The following is a 24,076-nucleotide window of genomic DNA, read 5'->3' on the forward strand; positions in this document are numbered from 1 at the left end:
ACATCTTAGAAAAACATTAAGACTTTAAAAAAGTAATAGGGTTATGAAATTGTAGTGTTCAACATTTTAATTTAGTATTTTTTTCACTATTTTTTGTGAAGGGGGTTCCATCACAAGATGTGAAATATTGGTAACAGTAAGATGTATGTAATGAAAAAGAATTATTTTATTTAAATGTGCAGAGTTTAAGTTGCATAAAAAAGTCAAAGCTGTAACAATAAAGCATGATTTTAAAAAGTAAACCACAGTTGAAAACTATACTTCATGTAAAATGTCACACTTTTTTGGGTGCACAGGGGACAAAATTAGCTATATAATTTAATATAACTTTAAAACTGCTTGAGCCATCAAGATAAAATTGCACACATTTATTGATTACATTGATTTGGATATAATTTGCTCCAAAACACATTCTAAAACTGAACTGAATTAAAGTAAGGTGAGAGAGAAGAAAAAGCTTCATTATTTTGAAAACCACCCATATCAAAACATAGCTAAATATTATATGTCTGCTGCCTACCAATATAAACAACATAATGCTGCTACTATATTTTTACTGCAAAAGTGTCCTCCCCTTTTTACCATACTCATATACACTTACGTCAGAAAAACATGGAAGTTTTCAAATTGTGTTCTTAATAGTGTCCTTTTAGTATAAATTTACTGACATTAAAATTTTGCAAAAAAATCACAACTTTGAGTGGTGAAAGTTTTACTGCATTTCTCATTAATATACTAAATATTTATTGCCAATTCAAAACTCACATATAACCAGTGTTCAAAGCATTTTTATAACTTCTCTTTATTTTTTTCGGTGTATTTTTGCCCAGGAAAAATATCAACCAGTTGACCTTTTCACCCCGTGGAAAAAAAACTGAGGAAAAAATTATCATTACACCAGATCCAGACTTCATTTTGTTTTATGGAAAAATAATGTTATGTTTCCAAACACATATACAGCTACCTTTACAACATCAAATGAATAATAACAAAATATTATGCAATATAAATTATAATATAACACATGCAAGGCCAGCTCACAGGCATTTCAATGCAGTAGTGTACAGCTAAATGATACTGGATAAGGCACAGTATTCTGATTTTATTGAGGACTGGCAAGACATGCTATGGCAAATGCTATTTGAACTTGAATTATAAATGGCATCAGCAATCAACCAGCTTTTCCAACATACATATATTTAGAGAAAATGGCATTAGACCATCAACCAGCTTTTCCAACATATATATATTTAGAGAAAATGGCATTAGACCATCAACTAGCTTTTCCAACATATATATATGTAGAGAAGATGACATTAGGCCATCAACCAGTTTTTCCAACATACATGTATATATATGTAGATAAAATGGCATTAGACCATCAACCAGCTTTTCCAACATATATATATGTAGAGAAAATGACATTAGACCATCAACCAGTTTTTCCAACATACATGTATATATATTTAGGGAAAATGGCATTAGACCATCAACCAGCTTTTCCAACATATATATATATATATGTAGAGAAGATGACATTTAGACCATCAACCAGTTTTTCCAACAATTATATTTAGAAAACAAATGACATTAGACCATCAACCAGCTTTTCCAACATATATATATGTAGAGGAAATGGCATTAGACCATCAACTAGCTTTTCAAACATATATATGTATGTAGAGAAAATGGCATTAGACCATCAACTAGCTTTTCCAACATATATATATATATATATATATATATATATATATATATATGTAGATAAAATGGCATTAGACCATCAACTAGCTTTTCCAACATATATATGTAGAGAAAATGACATTTGACCATCAATCAGCTTTTCCAATAATTATATTTAGAAAACGAATGACATTTGACCATCAACCAGCTTTTCCAACATATATATATGTAGAGAAGATGACATTTAGACCATCAACCAGCTTTTCCAATAATTATATTTAGAAAACGAATGACATTTGACCATCAACCAGCTTTTCCAACATATATATATGTAGAGAAGATGACATTTAGACCATCAACCAGCTTTTCCAATAATTATATTTAGAAAACGAATGACATTAGACCATCAACCAGCTTTTCAAATACGTATATTTTGAAAAGAATGGCATCAGCCCATCAACCAGCTTTTTCAACTTCTATATTCAGAAAAGTAAGAAAATCTATTTCAAACCATGGAATTTTACTAAAACTAGAATAACTGACATACCTATTTTATTTAAACTATTAACATAAGATATCACCACCACAGCATGAAAGGTGTTTAACAACTTCTTTATGTCAATTTTTCTGCACTGAGGTGACAATTTCATTTGTTTTATCAAATCATAGCTATTGAATGTTGTATTCAATGTTTTGGCAATGTCTGACACATTTAAAAATCAGGCAAGTTTATATCTTCTGCTGAGCATCCAATGAAACTCAGTCTTGAGAAGCTTACAGTAATAATCCCTGTAGTCAAAATAACAATGAACATACAAAACTACGGTATGTGAAAATCAGTTAAAACGCAGAAATTTTAGAAAAATTAAATAATTAAACTGAACCTTTGAAAATTATGAAGAAATAAAAGATTGTGAACTTTGTCTTGCATCTGAGTTGATTTTCATATATACATGTCAAAACATTAACAATCATTAAAATATAAATATGATCTCAGAGGGTTACTTCCCTTGCAAAATTTCATGAGTAAGTCAAATATATACACTTATGAGAATCTGTATATACAATACAGAGTTTAACTAGCATACCTATTCTACTGTCTATTTCTATTAAAAAGTTGAAGTTAAACAAATATTGAGCATGGCCATGAGAAAACCAACATAGTGGGTATGCGACCAGCAAGGATCCAGACCAGCCTGCGCATCCGTGCAGTCTGGTCAGGATCCATGCTGTTCGCTAACGGTTTCTCTAATTGTAATAGGCTTTGAAAGCGAACAGCATGGAGCCTGACCAGACTGCGCGAATGCGCAGGCTGGTCTGGATCCTTGCTGGTCGCATACCCACTATGTTGGTTTTCTCATGGCACAGCTCAAATATTGAGCATGGCTAAAAGTAAGATGAGCATTTGTTTCACAACCAATATAAAATCAATAATTTCATAACAATGGCATAAACATTTCAGAATTAATAATTTCATAAAAATGGGATAAACATTTCAATTTAAAACTCATTCAAACACACTCTGATAAATTACACATTCACAACTCAACATTTAACATATTGCACAAGGTATTCAAGTACTACACTACTAATAGCAGGTACAGTAACATTTTTTCCCATTTAATGCCTGTACAGTAAGTTCAATTTCATTCAGTGACCCTAATGTTTGGTAGTTTGTGAAACTGTATGAGCCATGCCATGGGAAAACCAACATAGTGGGTGTGCGACCAGCATGGATCCAGACCAGCCTGCACATCCGCGCAGTCTGGTCAGGATCCATCCTGTTCCCTAACAGTTTCTCCAATTCCAATAGGCTTTAAAAGCGAACAGCATGGAGCCTGACCAGACTGCGCGGATGCGCAGGCTGGTCTGGATCCATGCTGGTCGCAAACCCACTATGTTGGTTTTCTCATGGCACGGCTCATATAAGCATGAGCTAATTAAGAGGGGGACAACAATTATGCTTTTTCTCATTTTTTTTTTATTTGGCTTTAAAGGAAATTTATTCCTGATATGAATAGATGTTGGCCTTCTATCTCATTTATTATACAAACAACATACAGCTGCGGTGGCCTAATGGATAAGGTACCTGCCCCACAATCGGGAGGTCGTAGGTTCTAGCCATGTCAGAGGCGGATCTTGTTACTGATGATAGACCGGTTGGTGAGCCGCCAGCTAGTTAAAAAATGGTTACCAATTGCCTACATTGGCAACATTTTTCTACTATTCTTTTTTTTTTTTTTTTCAAAAAAATTTTCTTATAAAAATTCTATGTGCCTTAATTATAAGATATAGGCACAGAGGGGGAAAAAACATATTGTCATTTTAACAGTTATATTGCACAGTTTAAGTCCTACAAATACTACTGAACAGTGATAAATGTCCTCTACTGGAATGTGTTTTAGATGTACACTTTTATATGCACTATTTACCCTTTGATAACTGTAGTAAGACATGCAGAACATTTCGATGTCATAGCAACTGCATTTTTAAATAAAACAAAAACATTACCAGATGGCTAGCAAACCATCATTCCTCTACAGTGACAGACCACTGGTAGACTAACAACATAAATAACATTCTTTCTTGTATATACTAAAGGCATCCATGTTTTCATAAAGACTTGCCTGTCACAAAATAACCTACTTGATGTAATTCAATATTTGTATCAAACACTAATGATAAATTTGAACATGTCTTTACTTTACAGCCACTTTCTAACCTTCAGATAAACGATTAAGGTCAAATTTACTTGAGGCTTTTTATGTAGGCTTGTTTTTTAATGTTTTATAGTCAGCAATAAGTGCCATTTCACACACAAATACTCTGGTCTACATTTTGGTCAAATGAACATCAAGTAAAACCTCACAACTCTTTAACAATCAGGACAGGTTTGCAAAGAAGTTTGAGAAAAATCCTTTTCCTGCATTGTTGTATTTGTCTGTACGCTTTGGCTGGTGATCAATGAAGCGCGAGCGATCGTAAATGAATTTCTTTGCATCTTTGTCCCAGTCTCTTTGAGCTAATATCTGCAATGTGAATAACAAAATGTATGACCTTAATCATTCAAAAACCAATCAGAACTCTTTCATTTATAGTCAGATTTACTGTGTAAACATGTTTGGCACTCCTCGGTAATTATCAACCCAGTCATAATACTGATTTTTTTTTTCTTTGAAAAGCGGGAGAATTATGGTTTTGGTCGGGAGACGGGAGGCAAGGTGAAAAAATTGGGATTTTGACCCTCCCGCGCGGGAGATCACATGTATGATAGTCCTCATAGTTAAAAAAATCTCAGATATCTCAAAATTACCGTAAATCTAGAAATTATTTAATGCTTTTAAAGTTAGCGAAGTTCATGAGGACCATACATTTGCAATATAATGAGAAGTCATAAAATTATCAATAGCTAGAATGGTGGAGACACAAACAAAGTAAGTTGCTGAAATGTCAATCAATGGAATAATGTAAAATATTGAAGTCACACCATTTCAAGGTTTACAGTAATATAGTAGCCAGTCCAAGTGAACCAAAAACAAACAATAGTGCTACACAGATATAAGTTAGGACGGGAATGAATATTAAACAAGAGGACCATGATGGTCCTGAATCGCTCACCTCTTCCCACATGACCCAGTTTTGAGTATGACGTCGTTTTTTCTATTATTTGACATAGTGACCTAGTTTTTGAGCTCATGTGGCCCAGTTTTGAACTTGACCTAGATATTATCAAGATAAAAATTCTGACCAATTTTCATGAAGATCCATTGAAAAATATGGTCTCTAGAGAGATCACAAGGTTTATCTGTTATTTGACCTACTGACCTAGTTTTCAAAGATACGTGACCCTGTTTTGAACTTTACCTACATATCATCAAGGTGAACATTCTCACTAATTTTCATGAAGATCTCATGAAAAATATGGCCTCTAGAGAGGTCACAAGGTTTTTCTATTTTTATACCTACTGGTCTAGTTTTTGACCGCATGTGACCCTGTTTTGAAACTGATCTAGATATCATCAAGGTGAACATTCAGATCAATTTTCATGAAGATCCATTAAAAAATATGGCCTCTAGAGAGGTCAAAAGATTTTTCTAATTTTAGACCTACTGACCTAGTTTTTGACCGAAGTTGACCAAGTTTCAAACTTGACCTATATATCATCAAGATGAACATTCATACCAACTTTCATACAGATCCCATGAAAAGTATGGCCTCTAGAGAGGTCACAAGGTTTTTCTATTTTTAGACCTACTGACCTAGTTTTTGACCGCACATGACCTTGTTTCGAACTTGACCTAGATATCATCAAGATGAACATTTAGACCAACTTTCATACAGATCCCATAAAAAATATGGCTTTTAGAGAGGTCACAAGGTTTTCCTATTATTTGACCTACTGACCTAGTTTTTGAAGGCACGTGACCAACTTTCGAACTTGATCTAGATATCATCAAGATAAACATTCAGACCAACTTTCATACAGATCCCATGAAAAATATGGCCTCTTCAAAGGTCAAAAGGTTTTTCTATTATTTGACCTACTGACCTAGTTTATGAAGGCACGTGACCCATTTTTGAACTTGATCTAGATATCATCAAGATGAACATTCAGACCAATTTTCATACAGATCCCATGAAAAATATGGCCTCTAGAGAGGTCACAAGGTTTTTCTATTATTTGACCTACTGACCTAGTTTTTGATGGCACGTGACCCTCTTTCGAACTTGACCTAGATATCATCAAGGTGAACATTCTGATTAATTTTCATGAAGATCTCATGAAATATATGGCCTCTAGAGAGGTCACAAGGTTTTTCTATTTTTAGACTTACTGACCTAGTTTTTGACTGCACATGACCCAGTTTTGAACACGACCTAGAAATCATCAAGATAAACATTCTGACCAATTTTCATACAGATCCCATGAAAAATATGGCCTTTAGAGAGGTCACAAGGTTTTTCTATTATTTGACCTACTGACCTAGTTTTTGACCGCACGTAACCCAGTTTCAAACTTGACCTAGATATCATCAAGTTGAACATTCTGACTAATTTTCATGAAGATCTTTTGAAATATATGGCCTCTAGAGAGGTCACAAGGTTTTTCTATTTTTAGACCTACTGACCTAGTTTTTGAAGGCACGTGACCTAGTTTCAAACTTGACCTAGATATCATCAAGATGAACATTCTGACCAACTTTCATAAAGATCCGACAAAAAATGTGACCTCTAGAGTGGTCACAAGCAAAAATTTACGGACGCACTGACGATGGACGACGGACACAGCGCGATCACAAAAGCTCACCTTGTCACTTTGTGACAGGTGAGCTAAAAAAAAAATTTGAATTGTTTTCTTTGATCAAAGTTATTTCCCTTTTCCATGCTGGGGGCTGTTTTGTTCTAAACCCAACAGGGCAGACTATAAAGTATCAAGGCAATATCATCACTAAAATGAAGATCATGTTAGTGTTTTAAATGCATAGGTCAACTTACAGTAAAAGGTCCTTCCAAAGGTCGTTTTGGACGCTTTAATGGCATGATGATGGCTGGCATACGATCCATTGATTTGTCCATCCCAATCTTCAGAATTGTCGGCATGTGAACTACCACCTCGCCAGCGAAGTCGTCCCTACCAATTGTGTCATGATCAAACACAGAAAACAGAATACATGTCCCCGGTTTGTTCAGAGCCTCTTTCGATACATTTGGGCTGAAAAAAAAATTTGGTATTTTATATGTACAGCCCAAAGTGTTTTGACTGCTATATTCCCAATAGCTAATAAATAAGTAAATTCAGTGAACTGGTATCCCCCAACATGTAGGATAAAGGTTTCGCCCTTGAAAAAGCATTATCATTGCTTTGTTTGTATGCTATATTTAGCAAACTACTGAATCGTGTAACAAGACACATGTATATGTCTATGTTACATAATAAAGAATCTTCGAGTTGAATCTAACTTTCCCTGCTATATTTCTACAATGAACTTACCCATCTTTCAATTTGGACAGAACCATTAACTGTTAAAAGGGGTGCTTATCAAAAAGATACTGACTGAATGGTGAACAGTGCAGATCATGATCAGACTGCATGGATGTGCATGCTGACCATGATCTACACTGGTCGCAAAGGCAGAATCAATCATGTCCAGCGTGATAAGGGTTAAGGACGAGATACAACACTTCCCTAGCCAAACTGTCAAATATCATTAGAAAAATCCTATTAAATCAAAAAATTGACTAACTATTGTTAAAACTCTTTCAACTCAAATCGTACAGGAGCTGTCAGTGCAGAAAGTGTACCTGACTATTTCAATGCTGGATAGTGAGTTATGGTCCTAGTTTCATATGATGTGAATGATGAAGAAAAAAGTATTTCAAGATTTGAAGCAAATCAATCAAGTCATCACAGAAATAAAGTGAAAGTGCATCAAAACTTAAAGAAAGCTGTGGATGCCAACTCCAGAGGCTGTGGATACCAACTCCAGAGCCAGCAGGCAGTTTTCCATATATTTTATATGCTAGAGCTAAAACTACACCCGACAGTTTGTACCATATGGAAAGAAAAATGTCGCTCATATTTCATGACTACAGACTAATTAAACCATGGTTCAATTTTTTAAGTCTTTGAACTTAAACAAGAAAAATGTGATAATTTATATTACATGAAACAGGGTAATAGTAAATGTTATTCAAAAGGTCATATACGTGATCTTCATCAAAACAAAAAATAACTGATGCAAAAGCCTGTAGAAAAAGATTGGCTGTGTTTTTCTATAAAATCAAGACACACTTTAAAGACAGAATCATTCTTGAATAGCATCAACAGGAATTAAACAAAACATACACCTGTTGTGCTGACTTAATATAACACATGTCTGCCTATAAATCACTTTTTGTTCAAAGTCCAACTGGCATATAAGCCTTGTGTCAGGACTAAGTTGGCATTATAATTATTGTTTTAGTAGACTTACAAAGTCTGTTGAGATCAAGTAATCTGTAACACAGTTTATTTCTTTCTTCATAATGACACTGACAATTTCTACGAAAACCCTTTTCTCTCTAGGCTCATCTCAACAGTTAGAGTCAGGGATAAGAAATATGGTAAATTTTTTTCAGAAAGTGCTATTTGAAAGTATTTTATGACAGAGATATTTATTTTAAAGGACTCTAATGACTGATGCCAGTCTATTGTTTTATGTAAGTAACAACTTACAACTGAAATGTTATATTGAACACTGGATTCAATGTCTGTTTAACAACATGCGTCTTCTGACATCTTGAGAAGCCAAATAATCGGTGGGGCTGTAAACTGACTTCCACATACGGGTCACTGTAGCCCGAGGCATCAAGTCCAGGTAAGTCATTTCCTCGCAGCACTGAAATAAACATTTCAAACTTAAACTAGAAATGTGTCCATGGGACACAGATGGCCCCACTACATGACAAAGGACACAGATCAACTTTAGGAAAACAATACGCGCAACAAAACATTAAAATGACAATTTTTTCCTAGGTCAGGGGCCATAACTCCTACAATACTAAATGAATCCGGACGCGAAACCCCAGGTGCACAACTGCACATGCTGACCAACATTCCTGTAAACATTGGTGACTCTAGGTCAAATACTTTTGGAGCTACGTGCGACACAATATTAAAACGACCAATTTTTAACTAAGTCAGGGGCCATAACTCCTGCACGACTGAATGAATCCGGATGGAAAACCCCAGGTGCACAACTACACATGCTGACCAACATTCCTGTAAAGTTTTGTGACTTTACGTCAAATACTTTTGGAGCTAGGCGCAACACATTATTCTCGGAAGGACGGATGGAAGGACAAGGGCAAATCTATATCCGCCCCCCCCCCCCCCAAAAGTGGGGGCATAAAAACCAACATTAAAAAATTTGTAAATATAACAAGACTACAGCCCAGCAAAAGAAGGCTATTATTGGAAGAGGCCTTTGTCATATTTCCTATCATAAGAACTAAATTGTTACTATTTAACCTCAATGACCTTCACGTTCTCCAAATAATCCTGCATCTATAAGCCAAGTTTCATGACAAAATCTCTTGTACCTTAAAGTTTACTTAATAGAATCTACCTCCTGTGACTGATGGACACAGATAAATGAACAAACAGAGAAAATAAAATAACATGCATGTTATCCAGACTGTTTTTTATCTATACACCAAGGTTTAGAAAAAAATATCTACAGTAATTCTGCTAAATCATAACTGATTGCACAATGCAACATATTAACTTATATCTTTTATTCTACAGACAGTACATTACCTGTAACGTAGATGGTAACATTTCCTCGTGTTTCTTCCATATAGGCTGCTTTAAAGGCAAGGTGTCCATAACATTCTGTAGGAGTTACCTGTAAAACCAGTGATCAAAACTGTGCTTTAAACAAATTTAATCATTTGGACAATATAAAAATCATACAGCAATTTAAAAATCATACAGCAATTACAGCAATTTAAAAGTCCATGAAAATACACCGACAGCTATATTTTATTTTACATGCTGTAAAGTACTGTTTTGAATAATCTCTTTAGCATAAGGACGCTGCGAAATGCTTCGATTCTAATATATGTAAACAAGTAGATGAAATAGAGAAGCACAATTTCATGTCACATGTATAGTGCCAAATATAGTAGGCTGACATGACATCAATGCCCTAGTGTGTTTTAACATGTTGAGTGTTAAAATACGGGAAATAAAACATCCCCCTGAATAATTAGGTAATGAATTATTTTTGTGCCTAATAACTTATACAGGGTGTGTGTATTAATCAAGAGTAACACCATTTCATTACAATATTTCGGAATGTCTTTTATATAAAATGGTAGATCAAATATAGTAGCACTCTTTTTCCGCGCCTGTATGACACCAAATAAAACGTCGGTGTGATGTCAGATTTCTGTGTTTTAATGGAAATGTGCATGTGTTTTTCATATTAAATAATATAAGAATAAAATCTTACAACATCTGTTGCCAGGTGATTGTAGTACTGAAGCATGAGTTCCTCCGATTTCTTTGAATTGTCATCCAGCCTCGTTTTGAAATCATCATACAATGTGTTGTACAGTTGTTGTTCCCCTAGCCCTGTACGCTGGAAGAAATATGTGATGGCCCGAAGATGCATCTTCATTTTGTCGTAATAATCCAGCTGTTGCTAAAAAAGAACAAACATTTCGTGTGAATACAGACAGTTAATTACAGAAAAACACAATCATTCAATGCTGCAAGCAAAATTCTCAAATTATCCGGGGTTTCAAGAGATCCAATTATAAGAAATAAAAGGGAACAGACAGGGAACCACAAAAGTTCCTTGTCAGTCATGATGCTAATGCCACTGATGCCCGAGCAACTTGTGTTTCACTGTATTGTACAAATTAAGTAAATATGTACAATTATCAACTGCTAAACAAATACAGAAACCTTTCTTCCATTCAAAAATTTATGTTTATTAGAATTATTATGAACTGACCATCAGATGGAGGTAGAAGTTTTATATTCAGCCTAACTCTCATTTATTTTTTGCAATGATAAATCACTTTTTATTTACATGACACTAAACTTTACACTAAGCTACACTGAATACATAAATACATACCCCAGTGAGAAGTTGCTTGTTGAGGGATTTTAGTATAAGTTCCCACAATTGCTCATTCACATATGGATAGATATCTGGCATCAGCTGACTGTTCAACGTTTGTAGATTTGTATTCAAATACCCAAGAAATTTGTCCACAGACTACAATATAAACAAGGAATTTGTCCACAGGCTACAAAATAAACAAGGAATTTGTCCACAGACAATAAAAAAAGCAAGTAATTTGTCCAAAGACTACAAAATAAACAAGGAATTTGTCGACAGACTACCAAAAAATAACAAGGAGACAGAAAACTAGAAATTTGTTCACAGATTATAAGATAAAAGAGAAATTTATTTGTCCAGACTATAAATGAGAAAGTCTTACATAGTCTATAAAAATAATTGAGAAATGTCTACAGACTAAAAAATAAACTGGAAAGTTGTCAACTGACCACAAAATAAACTAGAAAGTTGTCCACAGACTACAAAATAAACCAGGAAGTTGTTTACAACCTATAAAATGAATGTGAAAGTTGTCCACAGACTATGAAATAAATTTGAAATTTGTCCACTGACTACAAAATAAACTAGAAAGTTGTCTACAGACTATAGAATAAACTAGAAATTAAACAAATGTTCTCTGTGTGAAACTTACAGACACTTTCTTGGGTTCTTTCTTTGTAAATATCTCCATGTAGCGCTCAATATCAACCTTCATCTTCTCGCAGATCTGTTCCAACAATTTTGCACTTTTTATCAAGATTTCATCATTTGACAAATCAACAAGACGTTGAAGTGTAGCCAGTGCCTGATTCCCAGTACTGTCATTATCATAACGTGTAGATATCATCATAACTACATTGTCCCATGCTAGAAGGCTCGGCAACCCGCTGAGGTACATGCGTACATGTTCTATGTTGTTCAACGTAATACACAACTGTAAAACAATAAACCAAAGTATAAGTTTAAAATTAGACTTACTTACAAGGAAACAAGATGTGTCAGGTCTTTGTCAAATATTCTTTCATAGCAAAGTTCAAGACAAGACTTCTTCATATTTTCTCGACAGTCTGTTAATACTGTAACATCTTTCAGTGCAATATGCATGAATTGTTTACCATATGCAGCATTTAATCTTAAATTATTCTACAGGGGTAGTGTCTAAAGTAAAATTTTCTCAAGAATATATATATATAGGTGATTAAGCTCAAACACAAAACTAATGCTATCCAAGTTAAACCAGTGTGAGCGTTAAAGCGTATCACTGTGTCTATTTCCTGATGTGAAGCCACACTAATTATGCTGTCTTATTTTCAACTGACAAGTCAAGCTGACAACTTGTGCTGTCTGATTAAAAATGCTTACACCTGACAAGACACACTAATCAGGCTGTCTTTTTTTTCGTAAATCAATTAAAGCCAATTATGCTATTTTCGTATGTCAAGTCCAGCTATTCATGCCATTTCATTTTCATACATTAGGTCCAGCAAATCTTGCTATTTTCATTATATTATGTCAAGTAGAGCACAATGTGCTGTTTTCTTTACGTAAATCAAGTCAAGTCAATCATGCTACTTTTATATGTCAAGTGTGCTGTTTTATTTATTATTATTTTTGAATGTCAAGTCAAACAAAATGTAATGTCTTATTTTTATTTGAAAAGTCACACATTGCTGTTTTAATTCCACCTGTAAAAAATTTTACATCTACAAGTGTACAGATCATCACTTGCTACAGTTTTCAAATACAGTCCCATGCTGCATAGCTCAAAGCAAACTGCAAAGATACACCACCGAACACTTTATCAGGTCTGGTGACGAGTGTAATGATCCTAGGACCAAGGTTGCAACAATTTCTCACCCTGTCATTAACATCAAACTCAGCATTGAGTTTATCGTCATAGTAACAATTCCTCTCCAAAATTGTGTGAATCTTTTCTGCATACAACCTTGCACCATCACAAATTATCTGCAAGTAAAATTTTGAAATCATGCATACATCTCCTTAACAAAGAGAGCAAACAGATTCCTTTTAAAATCTGGGGTAATATAGTTTAATTTACCTGTTCTGTATTTTTTTTCTAGTTTAAAATTATTAATTACAAAGTCTGATCAACGAGTAGGACCTTTTATCAAAGAAGGATGCTTTTGAGCAGACATTTTTACAAAGCAATTAATCATTAAACTGAAGGGACGAATCTGTTACAAACTGACAAACATGTTAAAACACAATCTTTCAATACTGCATAATGCCTAACATTACTAAGATTATAGAATGCCTAACATTACTAAGATTATAGCATAAACAACCATACACTAAACAATTAGTAACATGTTGTCACTGTAATTTGTTTTGTTTTGTTTTCCTCTGGTATAGAATCACACTATATATATATATAATTAAGGTCATATGGCGACATTTCAAGCTTTTGATAGTAGTGGAAGACTAAAGATGCCCCTCCAGGCATCGGTTCAGACTTGGGCGTGTACCTGGGTAGAACCACTGATCTTTTCTAAGCCATCTACCTGGATAGCTCCGTCATGCCCAAAGTGAGGCTCCTAACACATACTGGTAGCCAGCAACCTTTACCACTAAGCCACAGCGTCCCCATCATCAATGTAACTCATTCAAAATGAATTAACTGATGATGTAAAACTGCAGAAATAATAAACAGCAGATTCAAATCTGGATCTTTTCATCTGACACTGTATATTTATCAAAGGCCTAGAGGCTTGTTAAGTGCAGAGAAAGTATCTGAAGCTGATACAATAGATCTTACTTGGTTATCAGGACGTTTAGCTAACTTCCCTCTGTTCTTATGGAAGTTTCATATTATTTTTATTTTAGATTTTTTATAACACCATGCAGAGTATTACATCAACTTTAAGGTAAATATATAATTATGATTCTTACATCTGTAATTTTTGTAACTCCTATCACAGCACAATCTGGATCTCGGAAATCAATCTTTCTCCATTCTTCAATCACCTACAAAAAATAAATTATCATTCAGCTACACCAGATGCAGCAAATTTTATCACAGAGCAATATAATCTCTGTTAATGAACCCCTAAAGAGCAGACACAACTCTACAACAGTTCCACTGTGGTATTCTTTTTTGACAGGTTGTACTGAATTTTGAAAGCAGAAAATCTCAGCACAAGAAATATGCTGCTACTGTTTAAGTCATTATTACTAAATAGTATATACATACACATTAAATAAATTCTTTTCTATATACTTGTAACTTAAAACAGTTTCAAAGGAGTCACGTTAGCCAATCAAGTATTTTACACAATTTTGACTTTGCAGCTTTTATAGGGGACACCAGATACCACTCCTGGCAATATTTAAAGCAAGAACCCACCAAACTTCTGCAGGTCAGCCGGATAGCTTCCTGGCAAAAAATAATTCTTAGGTTTCCAAATCAATGCTACATTAATTACTGCTTACTGTTATTGAGGTAAAAGTTCATAAAACAAATGTGTACAACTGTGTACAAATATATGCAATTTTGAAGCCTTTAAGGCACAAATATAATTGCACCTTTAAGGTGCAATTTTAAAAAATTTACACATCAGTATTTATACAAGAGGACCATGATGATCCTGAATCGCTCACCTCTTCCCACATGACCCAGTTTTGAGTATGACATTGTTTTTTCTATTATCTGACATAGTGACCTAGTTTTTGAGCTCATGTGACCCAGTTTTGAACTTGACCTAGATATTATCAAGATAAAAATTCTGACCAATTTTCATGAAGATCCATTGAAAAATATGGTCTCTAGAGAGGTCACAAGATTTTTCTATTATTTGACCTATTGACCTAGTTTTCAAAGGTACGTGACCCTGTTTTGAATTTTACCTAGATATCATCAAGGTGAACATTCTCACTAATTTTCATGAGGATCTCATGAAAAATATGGCCTCTAGAGAAGTCACAAGGTTTTTCTATTTTTACACCTACTGACCTAGTTTTTGACCGCAGCTGACCCAGTTTCAAACTTGACCTAGATATCATCAAGGTGAACATTCAGACCAACTTTCATACAGATCCCATGAAAAGTATGGCCTGTAGAGAGGTCAAAAGATTTTAATAATTTTAGACCTACTGACCTAGTTTTTGACCGCAGTTGACCCAGTTTCAAATTTAACCTAGATATAATCAAGATGAACATCCAGACCAACTTTCATACAGATCCCATGAAAAGTACCCTATAAACATGAAGTCATTGGGCCAACAACGGAAAACCGTCAAAGGATAATCGTTGTTGGGCCAATGTTGGCCCAACAATGATTAATAAGTATTGTAAATACAGCCGTTGGGCCAACGTTGAACCAACTTTGAATTTCAGTCACAGATATCTCTGCATTGGCCCAATATTGATTTTCAGACAAAGACTTATACAGAGAAAACATCGTTGGCCCAACGTTGGCCCAACGTTGACCTATTAGAAGTCCATGTTATGATATAATGATTATATATTTTACAGGTGACTGTTTTATCATAAGCCCCTACAGGTATACACGCTGTGTATGTGTAACATGCAATATTTGTTTAATAATTAAATACTTTTCTGCACCAATTCATAATCAGTTAAATTTGGGCTTATTAAACTTAACTGCAGCCGTAATGACATTTTCAAATCTACTACCTTGAAAAAAAATGTGAAAAAAAAAAATGAAAAAGAACCCACTACTAACTCTATAACAAATATCTAATTTTCTACAGTCATAAAATGTTTACAATAAATCTGTTGAGTATTCCAGAACATGAACTCTCGTTAACCCGGGTTATGCAAGAAATCCCAGAAAATGTGGTTAATTTTACTCTCTAGGCCAGATTTCTAGCTGGATATATGTGAAGTAAAGGAAACTATTATACATGTGATAGATCTAAAGTTAACAAAAACCCGGTCTACCAGCTATACACTGTAAGTAGAAGTTTTTGAATATTTTTTGATAAAGTTGCGGAATCTTACAGAGAATTTTTTAATTTTATCCTGTATGCATGTAATATCCATGTGACTTGAACATATGTTAAATACTTTTATCTAAAGCTGGCGGATGGCACTTGTGTTGAGTATTAAATTCTTTAAATAAAATAACTCATATTCTCGTTAATTCTGACATATTTTTCTCGGTTAAATACAGACAAAAACAAATTTCATACATTTCACGCAAGTTCATGTACAGAGGTTTATGTGCATTTCTTTAGTTATTTTTATCAATTTGACGTAGATGGTTTTATCAACATTATGATTTTTGTTTTTTACAGGTTGCTGTTCAAGAGAGTAATAATGAGATGCATAGCACTGTGGTGCACAAGAAAAAACAAGAAGAAAAAAGAAAGCAGCAACTTCAGTGAGAAAAAGAAAACAATCAAACAAAACTTGGATATATAATGAGTTAATATACAGACAGTAATTCACTTTAGTAGGATTTAATCAGTGACTAAAAAAAGAAAAATATTTAGATTTGTAAAAGGCTGGAATCAATATTTGATATGTTGTAGTGATGAAATTTTCTGTTATAATTCTTCAGTGAAATTGCAAACAAATTTTAACAAAATCTCAACTATAAAATAAAATATGTTCCAAATAATGCTAGTTTTAGTCCTTTTTTTAGTTTCGTAATCGTTGGGATAGCGTTGGCCCAACGCTGAACCAACCATGATAGTCGAAAAAATGCTGTTGGCCCAATGGAGGGCCAACGATAAGTGCAGAATACCAGTTGTTGGCCCAATGGAGGGCCAACGATAAGTGTAGGATTCAAGTCGTTGGGCCAACGGTGTACCAACCGTTGGGCCAACGTTGCGCCAATTAGCAAAATGGCGTTGGGCCAACATTAGAAATCTTCGTTGGCCCAACGAAGAGTCTGCCGTTGGCCCAACGTTGGGCCAACGCATGTCTGCTATCTGGGTATGGCCTCTAGAGAGGTCACAAGGTTTTTTTATTATCTGACCTACTGACCTAGTTTTTGAAGGCACATGACCCAGTTTCGAACTTGACCTAGATATCATCAAGATGAACATTCAGACCAATTTTCATACAGATCCCATGAAAAATATGGTCTTTAGAGAGGTCACAAGGTTTTTCTATTATTTGACCTACTGACCTAATTTTTGAAGGCACGTGACCCACTTTTGAACCTGACCTAGATATCATCAAGATGAACATTCAGACCAACTTTCATACAGATCCCATGAAAAATATGGCCTCTAGAGAGGTCACAAGGTTTTTCTATTATTTGACCTACTGACCTAGTTTTTGTAGGCACGTGACCCACTTTCGAACTTGACCTAGATATCATCAAGATGAACATTCTGACCAATTTTCATGAAGATCTCATGAAATATATGGCCTCTAGTGATGTCACAGGGTTTTTCTATTTTTAGACCTACTGACCTAGTTTTGGCCTCTAGAAAGGTCACAAGGTTTTTCTATTTTTAGACCTAATGACCTAGTTTTGGACTGCACATGTCCCTGTTTCGAAGTTGACCTATATATCATCAAGATAAACATTCAGACCAACTTTCATACAGATCGCATGAAAAATATGGCCTCTAGAGAGGTCACAAGGTTTTTCTATTATTTTACCTACTGACCTTGTTTTTGACGGCATGTGACCCACTTTCGAACCTGACCTAGATATCATCAAGATGAACATTCAGACCAACTTTCATACAGATCCCATGAAAAATATGGCCTCTAGAGAGGCCACAAGGTTTTTCTATTATTTGACCTACTGACCTAGTTTTAGATGGCATGTGTCCCACTTTCAAACTTGACCTAGATATCATCAAGGTGAACATTCTGACCAATTTTCATGAAGATCTCATGAAATATATGGCCTCTAGAGAGGTCACAAGGTTTTTCTATTTTGAGACCTACTGACCTAGTTTTTGACCGAACGTGACCCAGTTTCAAACTTGACCTAGATATCATTAAGATGAACATTCAGACCAACTTTCATACAGATCCCATTAAAAATATGACCTTTAGAGAGGTCACAAGGTTTTTCTATTATTTGACCTACTGACCTAGTTTTTGATGGCACGTGACCCAGTGTCAAACTTGACCTAGATATCATCAAGGTGAACATTCTGACTAATTTTCATGAAGATCTTTTGAAATATATGGCCTCTAGAGAGGTCGCAAGGTTTTTCTATTTTTAGACCTACTGACCTAGTTTTTGATGGCACATGACCCAGTTTCGAACTTGACCTAGATATCATCAAGGTGAATATCTGACCAATTTTCATGAAGATCTTGTGAAATATATGGGCTCTAGAGAGGTCACAAGGTTTTTCTATTTTTACACCTACTGACCTAGTTTTTGAGGGCACGTGACCCAGTTTCAACCTTGACCTAGATATTATCAAGATGAACATTCTGACCAACTTTCATAAAGATCCCACAAAAAATGTGACCTCTAGAGTGGTCACAAACAAGTTTACGGATGGACGGACAAACGCACGGACGGATGACGGACGCTGCGTGATCACAAAAGCTCACTTTGTCACTATGTGACAGGTGAGCTAAAAACTCAGCGTGAAATTGAAACATTATTTTTCAAATCCTGACTACTTTGATTTTATAGCAGATTTTGTTCTCATGATAACGGTCTATTCTAACAATACAGAATTTTCATTCTCTAGCTGAAGAAGACTCTGTAGGAGCGGAAACATTGGTCTTACATAAAATAGTCAAACTAAACCTGCTTTGGTTGTGTGGTTACATTACACTTAAGTGTTTTATTTATAAACATATTTTTGTTCTTTCTATCTCAAGATAATTCCCTCAAGGTTAAAAAACTGAGCTTAGAGACCAGCCTGGAAATGCATCAATGCCACTGGTCAGTTTTGAAATTGTGCTCAGAAACAACCAATTAGCCAAAAGAGATTTTAGACTGGTTGATAGTTTTATAACCTGCTGTCCTGAAGATCAACTTACCTGAGAAAAGCAGGAGAGCACATCTACTGATGAATGCGAGTATTTGACTAGATTTGTGACAACTACAACCTACAAACAGGAAAACCAAGTATAAGTCCTCTATCACTCTTTATGATTTAACAAGTCTAACCTGTGATCAAGCGATTTCCAAATTATTGTCTCATTTATTTGTATTTTATGATAGACTAAATAGAACATTTTAAGTAAAATCTGACATTTTAGCAGATCACTTGGTTGGAAATATGGGGGGTTGCTAATGGCCACCTACAGTTATACTTGTTTATCTATAAATAGATTACTGATCACTATTTGACCTTAAATGATTTTGGAGGATGACTCATGGTGTCTCTCTGCTAAATTCTTTAATAATACATTATTGTGAAATTATTTTGAAATCCAGTTTCTGAGGAGTTTGTTTTTCCTTTTGGTTGCCATGGAAAAATGATTTCTGCATGGATGACCAATTTGTTTTAAGAAATCTGAAAGGGGACCATCTGCGGAAAATTCCTGTGAAGTCTAGTTGAAATTGGCATGATGGTTTAGGGAGATTTTCTTTAAAAACAAGAGCTTTCTCCATAGGATGACACATGCCCCCGATGGCACTTTGAATGAATATTTATGGCCGATGTTAGAGTTTAGGACCTTTGACCTACGGAGCTGGGTCTTGCGCGTGACACGTAGTCTTACTGTGTCACACATTCATGCATAGTTATTTTAAAATCCATGCATGAATGACAAAGATATGGACCGGACATGCCCATCAATGCACTATCATGAAAAATGACCTTTAATGTCTAAGTGTGACCTTGACCTTTGAGCTACAGACCTGGGTCTTGCGTGCGACACGTCGTTTTACTGTGGTACACATTCATGCCAAGTTATTTGAAAATCTATCCATCGATGACAAAGATATGGACCGGACATGCCCATCAATGCACTATCCTTTAATGTCTAAGTGTGACATTGACCTTTGAGCTACGAACCTGGGTCTTGCGCGCAACGTCGTCTTACTGTGGTACACATTCATGCCAAGTTATTTGAAAATCCATCCATCGATGACAAAGATATGGGCCGGACATGCCCATCAATGCACTATCCTTTAACGTCTAAGTGTGACCTTGACCTTTGAGCTACGGACCTGGGTCTTGCGCGGGACACGTCGTCTTACTGTGGTACACATTTATGCCAAGTTTTTTGAAAATCCATCCATCGATGACAAAGATATGGACCGAACACACCCATCAATGCACTATCCTTTAATGTCTAAGTGTGACCTTGACCTTTGAGCTACGGACCTGGGTCTTGCGTGCGACATGTCGTCTTACTGTGGTACACATTCATGCCAAGTTATTTGAAAATCCATCCACCGATGACAAAGATATGGAATGGACACGCCCATCAATGCACTATCCTTTAATGTCTAAGTGTGACCTTGACCTTTGAGCTACGGACCTGGGTCTTGCGCGCGACATGTCGTCTTACTGTGGTACACATTCATGCCAAGTTATTTGAAAATCCATCCATCGATGACAAAGATATGGACCGGACACGCCCATCAATGCATTATCCTTTAATGTCCAAGTGTGACCTTGACCTTTGAGCTACGGACCTGGGTCTTGCGTGCGACATGTCGTCTTACTGTGGTACACATTCATGCCAAGTTATTTGAAAATCCATCCATCGATGACAAAGATATGGACCGGACACGAAAATTGCGGACAGACTGACAGACCAACAGACGGTTCAAAATCTATATGCCTCCCTTCGGGGGCATAAAAATTGTGGATGTATGACAGCCAATGGATGGTCAAACCGAAAAGGTCATCATGAGCAGTTCTTGCTCAGGCGGGCTAAAAAATCAGAAATTCTGAAGATGGCTTACATCCTTATCGATTTCAAGAGCTTTTTCCATCCTCTGTATACACTCTGATTTGAACGTTTGTAGCCAGTACACCATAGAGACTTCAAACCACTCCTGGTAGTGGTGTATGTTTAATCTGAACACATCTCTGTAAACACAAACAACATCAGTCACAGTAAGGGAGAGGTGATGATAAATCTTACTGAATTCAGTTTGGCAATAATAAATCCAATCCTCCATTCTAAATTTATTACAAAATTCCAGCAGGATCAATAATGTAGTACAAGACTAATGTCCTTGAGTACAAATGATAAAACCTTTCTTTCCTCTCAAATTATATAACTCGGCTAATAATGAGGGATTGCTAAAGGAAGGATTTGTTAATCATGAAACCAGTAAACAAACAAACAAGATGGTGAGTGTAGTCTAAAGAATTTTAACAACTTTCTTCTAAAACTGTCCCTGATTACTGAATTACTTATATTTCTGAGTTACTAATATTGTCCCAGATTGATCAGCATAGTTTAAAAGTAGGTGCAGTTTTAAGTATTCCACCAACTTTCTACTAAGATTATCCGAAATTTATGTGTAGTTTAAAGTAGGTGCAATTTAAACTATTCCACTAACTGTCCTCTGAGATTATCTCAAATTTATAAGTGTAGTTTAAAGTAGGTGCAATTTAACATATTCTAACAAACTTAAACTTGCCCTGAGTGCAGTTTAAAGCAATCAACCAACCCTCTTATATTGTCCCTTACTGATAAGTACTGTTTAAAGCAGGTGCGGTTTGAAGTATTCCACCAAACCTCTACTTATTTTGTAGTCTAAAATATTCCACTTAATTTCTACCAATAGTGTTGATGCAGTTTGAAGTATTTTACCAACCTTCTACTAATATTGTCTCTGATTGTTAAGTGTAGTTTCCTGGTAGAGAAATAAAGTCGAAGGGTCTGCCTGCTTGCCAGCATAATGTTTACAGGATAACTGTTGTACCGTTTCTTGTAGGTGTTCATTTTCTCCATTATAGTCACACACATTGTAGAAATCTGTAACAAAATTCTTCAAGTCATCAAAATATTCCTGTAAAAGACTTGATTTTATTTGCTGAAAACTGGGTAATTTTTGTCTCAGTTATTTGACTACTTAAGTATTTGATAAACAAAGGCACATATTATGCGTTCTTAAGAATTCATGTTTCACAGTTGGTTATGCTTTTAGTGACATTGCCACTAAATATTAGTGTTTTAGTGTGGCACTTCCTTCACAAAGAGTAGTGAAAATTAAACCATAGCAAACTTGTATTTTATTCGTAACCTCATATCCACAAGATTCACATAGTGCCATAAACATTCTTTGTAAATGGTGTAAAGACTGCTAAAGAACAGTTGCTGGACGCATGTTAACAAAGTGAAATTAGGCAATATTGTCAGATTCAAGAGCCATAACTCTGGAGTTATTTGAACAATCTTGCCTTTCTGGATTAGACACAACCTAACACCAAATCTAAAACATTTTGGCAAAATTCGAAAGACTCAAGAGTTTCGATAAAAAAAACATTTAAATTACCTTTTTCTCCACGGCGAAGCTCACCAGCCTGTAGTAATTGATGGAAAAGTTGTGGTAGAACTGTTTCAATACAGGTAACACTGTACAGTGGGAGTTGACCACATCAACCAAATCTGTTAAAGACAAATATACATTGTTGAATAAAATAAATTCATAAAGGTTCAAATGAATGGCTTTCACATACGATGAGGGGCAATTCCATTACACTTTTCAACAAACATCTAAATAAGGACCATCTCAAAATGATGACCATCTACGTCTGAATAGAGACCATCTCAAAATAATGACCATCTACATCTGAATAGAGACCATCTCAAAATAATGACCATCTACATCTGAATAGAGACCATCTCAAAATAATGACCATCTACATCTGAATAGAGACCATCTCAAAATAATGACCATCTACATCTGAATATAGACCATCTCAAAATAATGACCATCTACATCTGAACAGAGACCTACTCTAAATGAAGAGCACCTACTTCTTAATAAAGGCCACCTACTTTTAATTAAGACCACCTACTTCTAAATAAAGACTACCTGTAAATAAAGGACTGCTAAATAAAGGCCACCAACTTCTAAATAAAGACTACCTCTAAATATAGACAACTAACTTCTAAATAAATACCACCTACTAAATAAAGACCACCTACCAGTACTTTTAATTAAATGTCACCTACTTCTAAATAACACCCACCTCAAAGTTAAGGCCATCTTCTTCTAAATAAACCACATACTTCTGAACTTCTGAATAGGGACCACCTCTAAACAAGTGAATGAAGTATTGCCATGCAATACAAAGTCCCCTACTGGACGGCACCTAATTTTCTCTACTGCAGTATAACATAATGAACTGATATCTGTCAATGATGTATAAACAATATTGTACTACATATACAATATGTTATAACAACACACTTGGATTAAAATGTGCATATATAAAAACCCACAGTTGTTTTCATATTGAATTTTTTTGGCTGATTATAAAAATGTTATCATGTAAGTTATTTATAGTAACAACAAAGGAAAATTAATCTTTAAAAAAAAAAGTAATAATAATAATAATATAAGTCCACAAGAAACTCTTTACCAGGTAGAGACAGGTCAAAATACACCTAAAAATTGGATGTAACATGCATGCTGTACCACAGAAAAGTGGTCTCGATTTTTCTCTACCGCCAGTAATAAAAAAGTTACAATAAAATCTATTTATAGTAAAACAAAGGGACGTGATTCTAAAAACAAGGGTGCCTCATGGTGGTGAACATTTGGTCCAAGTTACGTCAAAATCCCTCCATGCATGAAGAAGAAATGTTCCGTACAAAGTCATTCTTGAATTTGACCTTTGACCTCTAAATATGACCTTGACCTTAGACCTAGGGACCTGGTTCTTG

The 24,076-nt window shown here is 35.1% G+C and overlaps 1 protein-coding gene across 1 annotated transcript in view; it reads right to left on the reverse strand.

Moving 5' to 3' along the window:
- Positions 1–3,022: 3,022 nt before the first annotated feature.
- LOC123535236 (protein unc-13 homolog D-like) overlaps positions 3,023–24,076 on the reverse strand; it is a 66,716-nt gene continuing 45,662 nt past the window's right edge. The window contains exons 15-27 of the mRNA XM_045317810.2: positions 22,680–22,792; positions 21,999–22,159; positions 21,135–21,261; positions 19,253–19,321; positions 14,209–14,283; positions 13,156–13,263; positions 11,951–12,232; positions 11,314–11,454; positions 10,681–10,872; positions 9,984–10,071; positions 8,901–9,063; positions 7,181–7,397; positions 3,023–4,712 (exon numbers count right to left, since the gene is read on the reverse strand). Coding sequence (XP_045173745.2) covers positions 4,566–4,712; positions 7,181–7,397; positions 8,901–9,063; positions 9,984–10,071; positions 10,681–10,872; positions 11,314–11,454; positions 11,951–12,232; positions 13,156–13,263; positions 14,209–14,283; positions 19,253–19,321; positions 21,135–21,261; positions 21,999–22,159; positions 22,680–22,792 — 1,883 coding nt within the window. The 3' untranslated portion in view covers positions 3,023–4,565. The remainder of the gene's footprint in view (positions 4,713–7,180; positions 7,398–8,900; positions 9,064–9,983; positions 10,072–10,680; positions 10,873–11,313; positions 11,455–11,950; positions 12,233–13,155; positions 13,264–14,208; positions 14,284–19,252; positions 19,322–21,134; positions 21,262–21,998; positions 22,160–22,679; positions 22,793–24,076) is intronic.

This window comes from Mercenaria mercenaria, chromosome 12 (assembly GCF_021730395.1).
Source record: "Mercenaria mercenaria strain notata chromosome 12, MADL_Memer_1, whole genome shotgun sequence".
Lineage (NCBI taxonomy): Eukaryota > Metazoa > Mollusca > Bivalvia > Venerida > Veneridae > Mercenaria > Mercenaria mercenaria.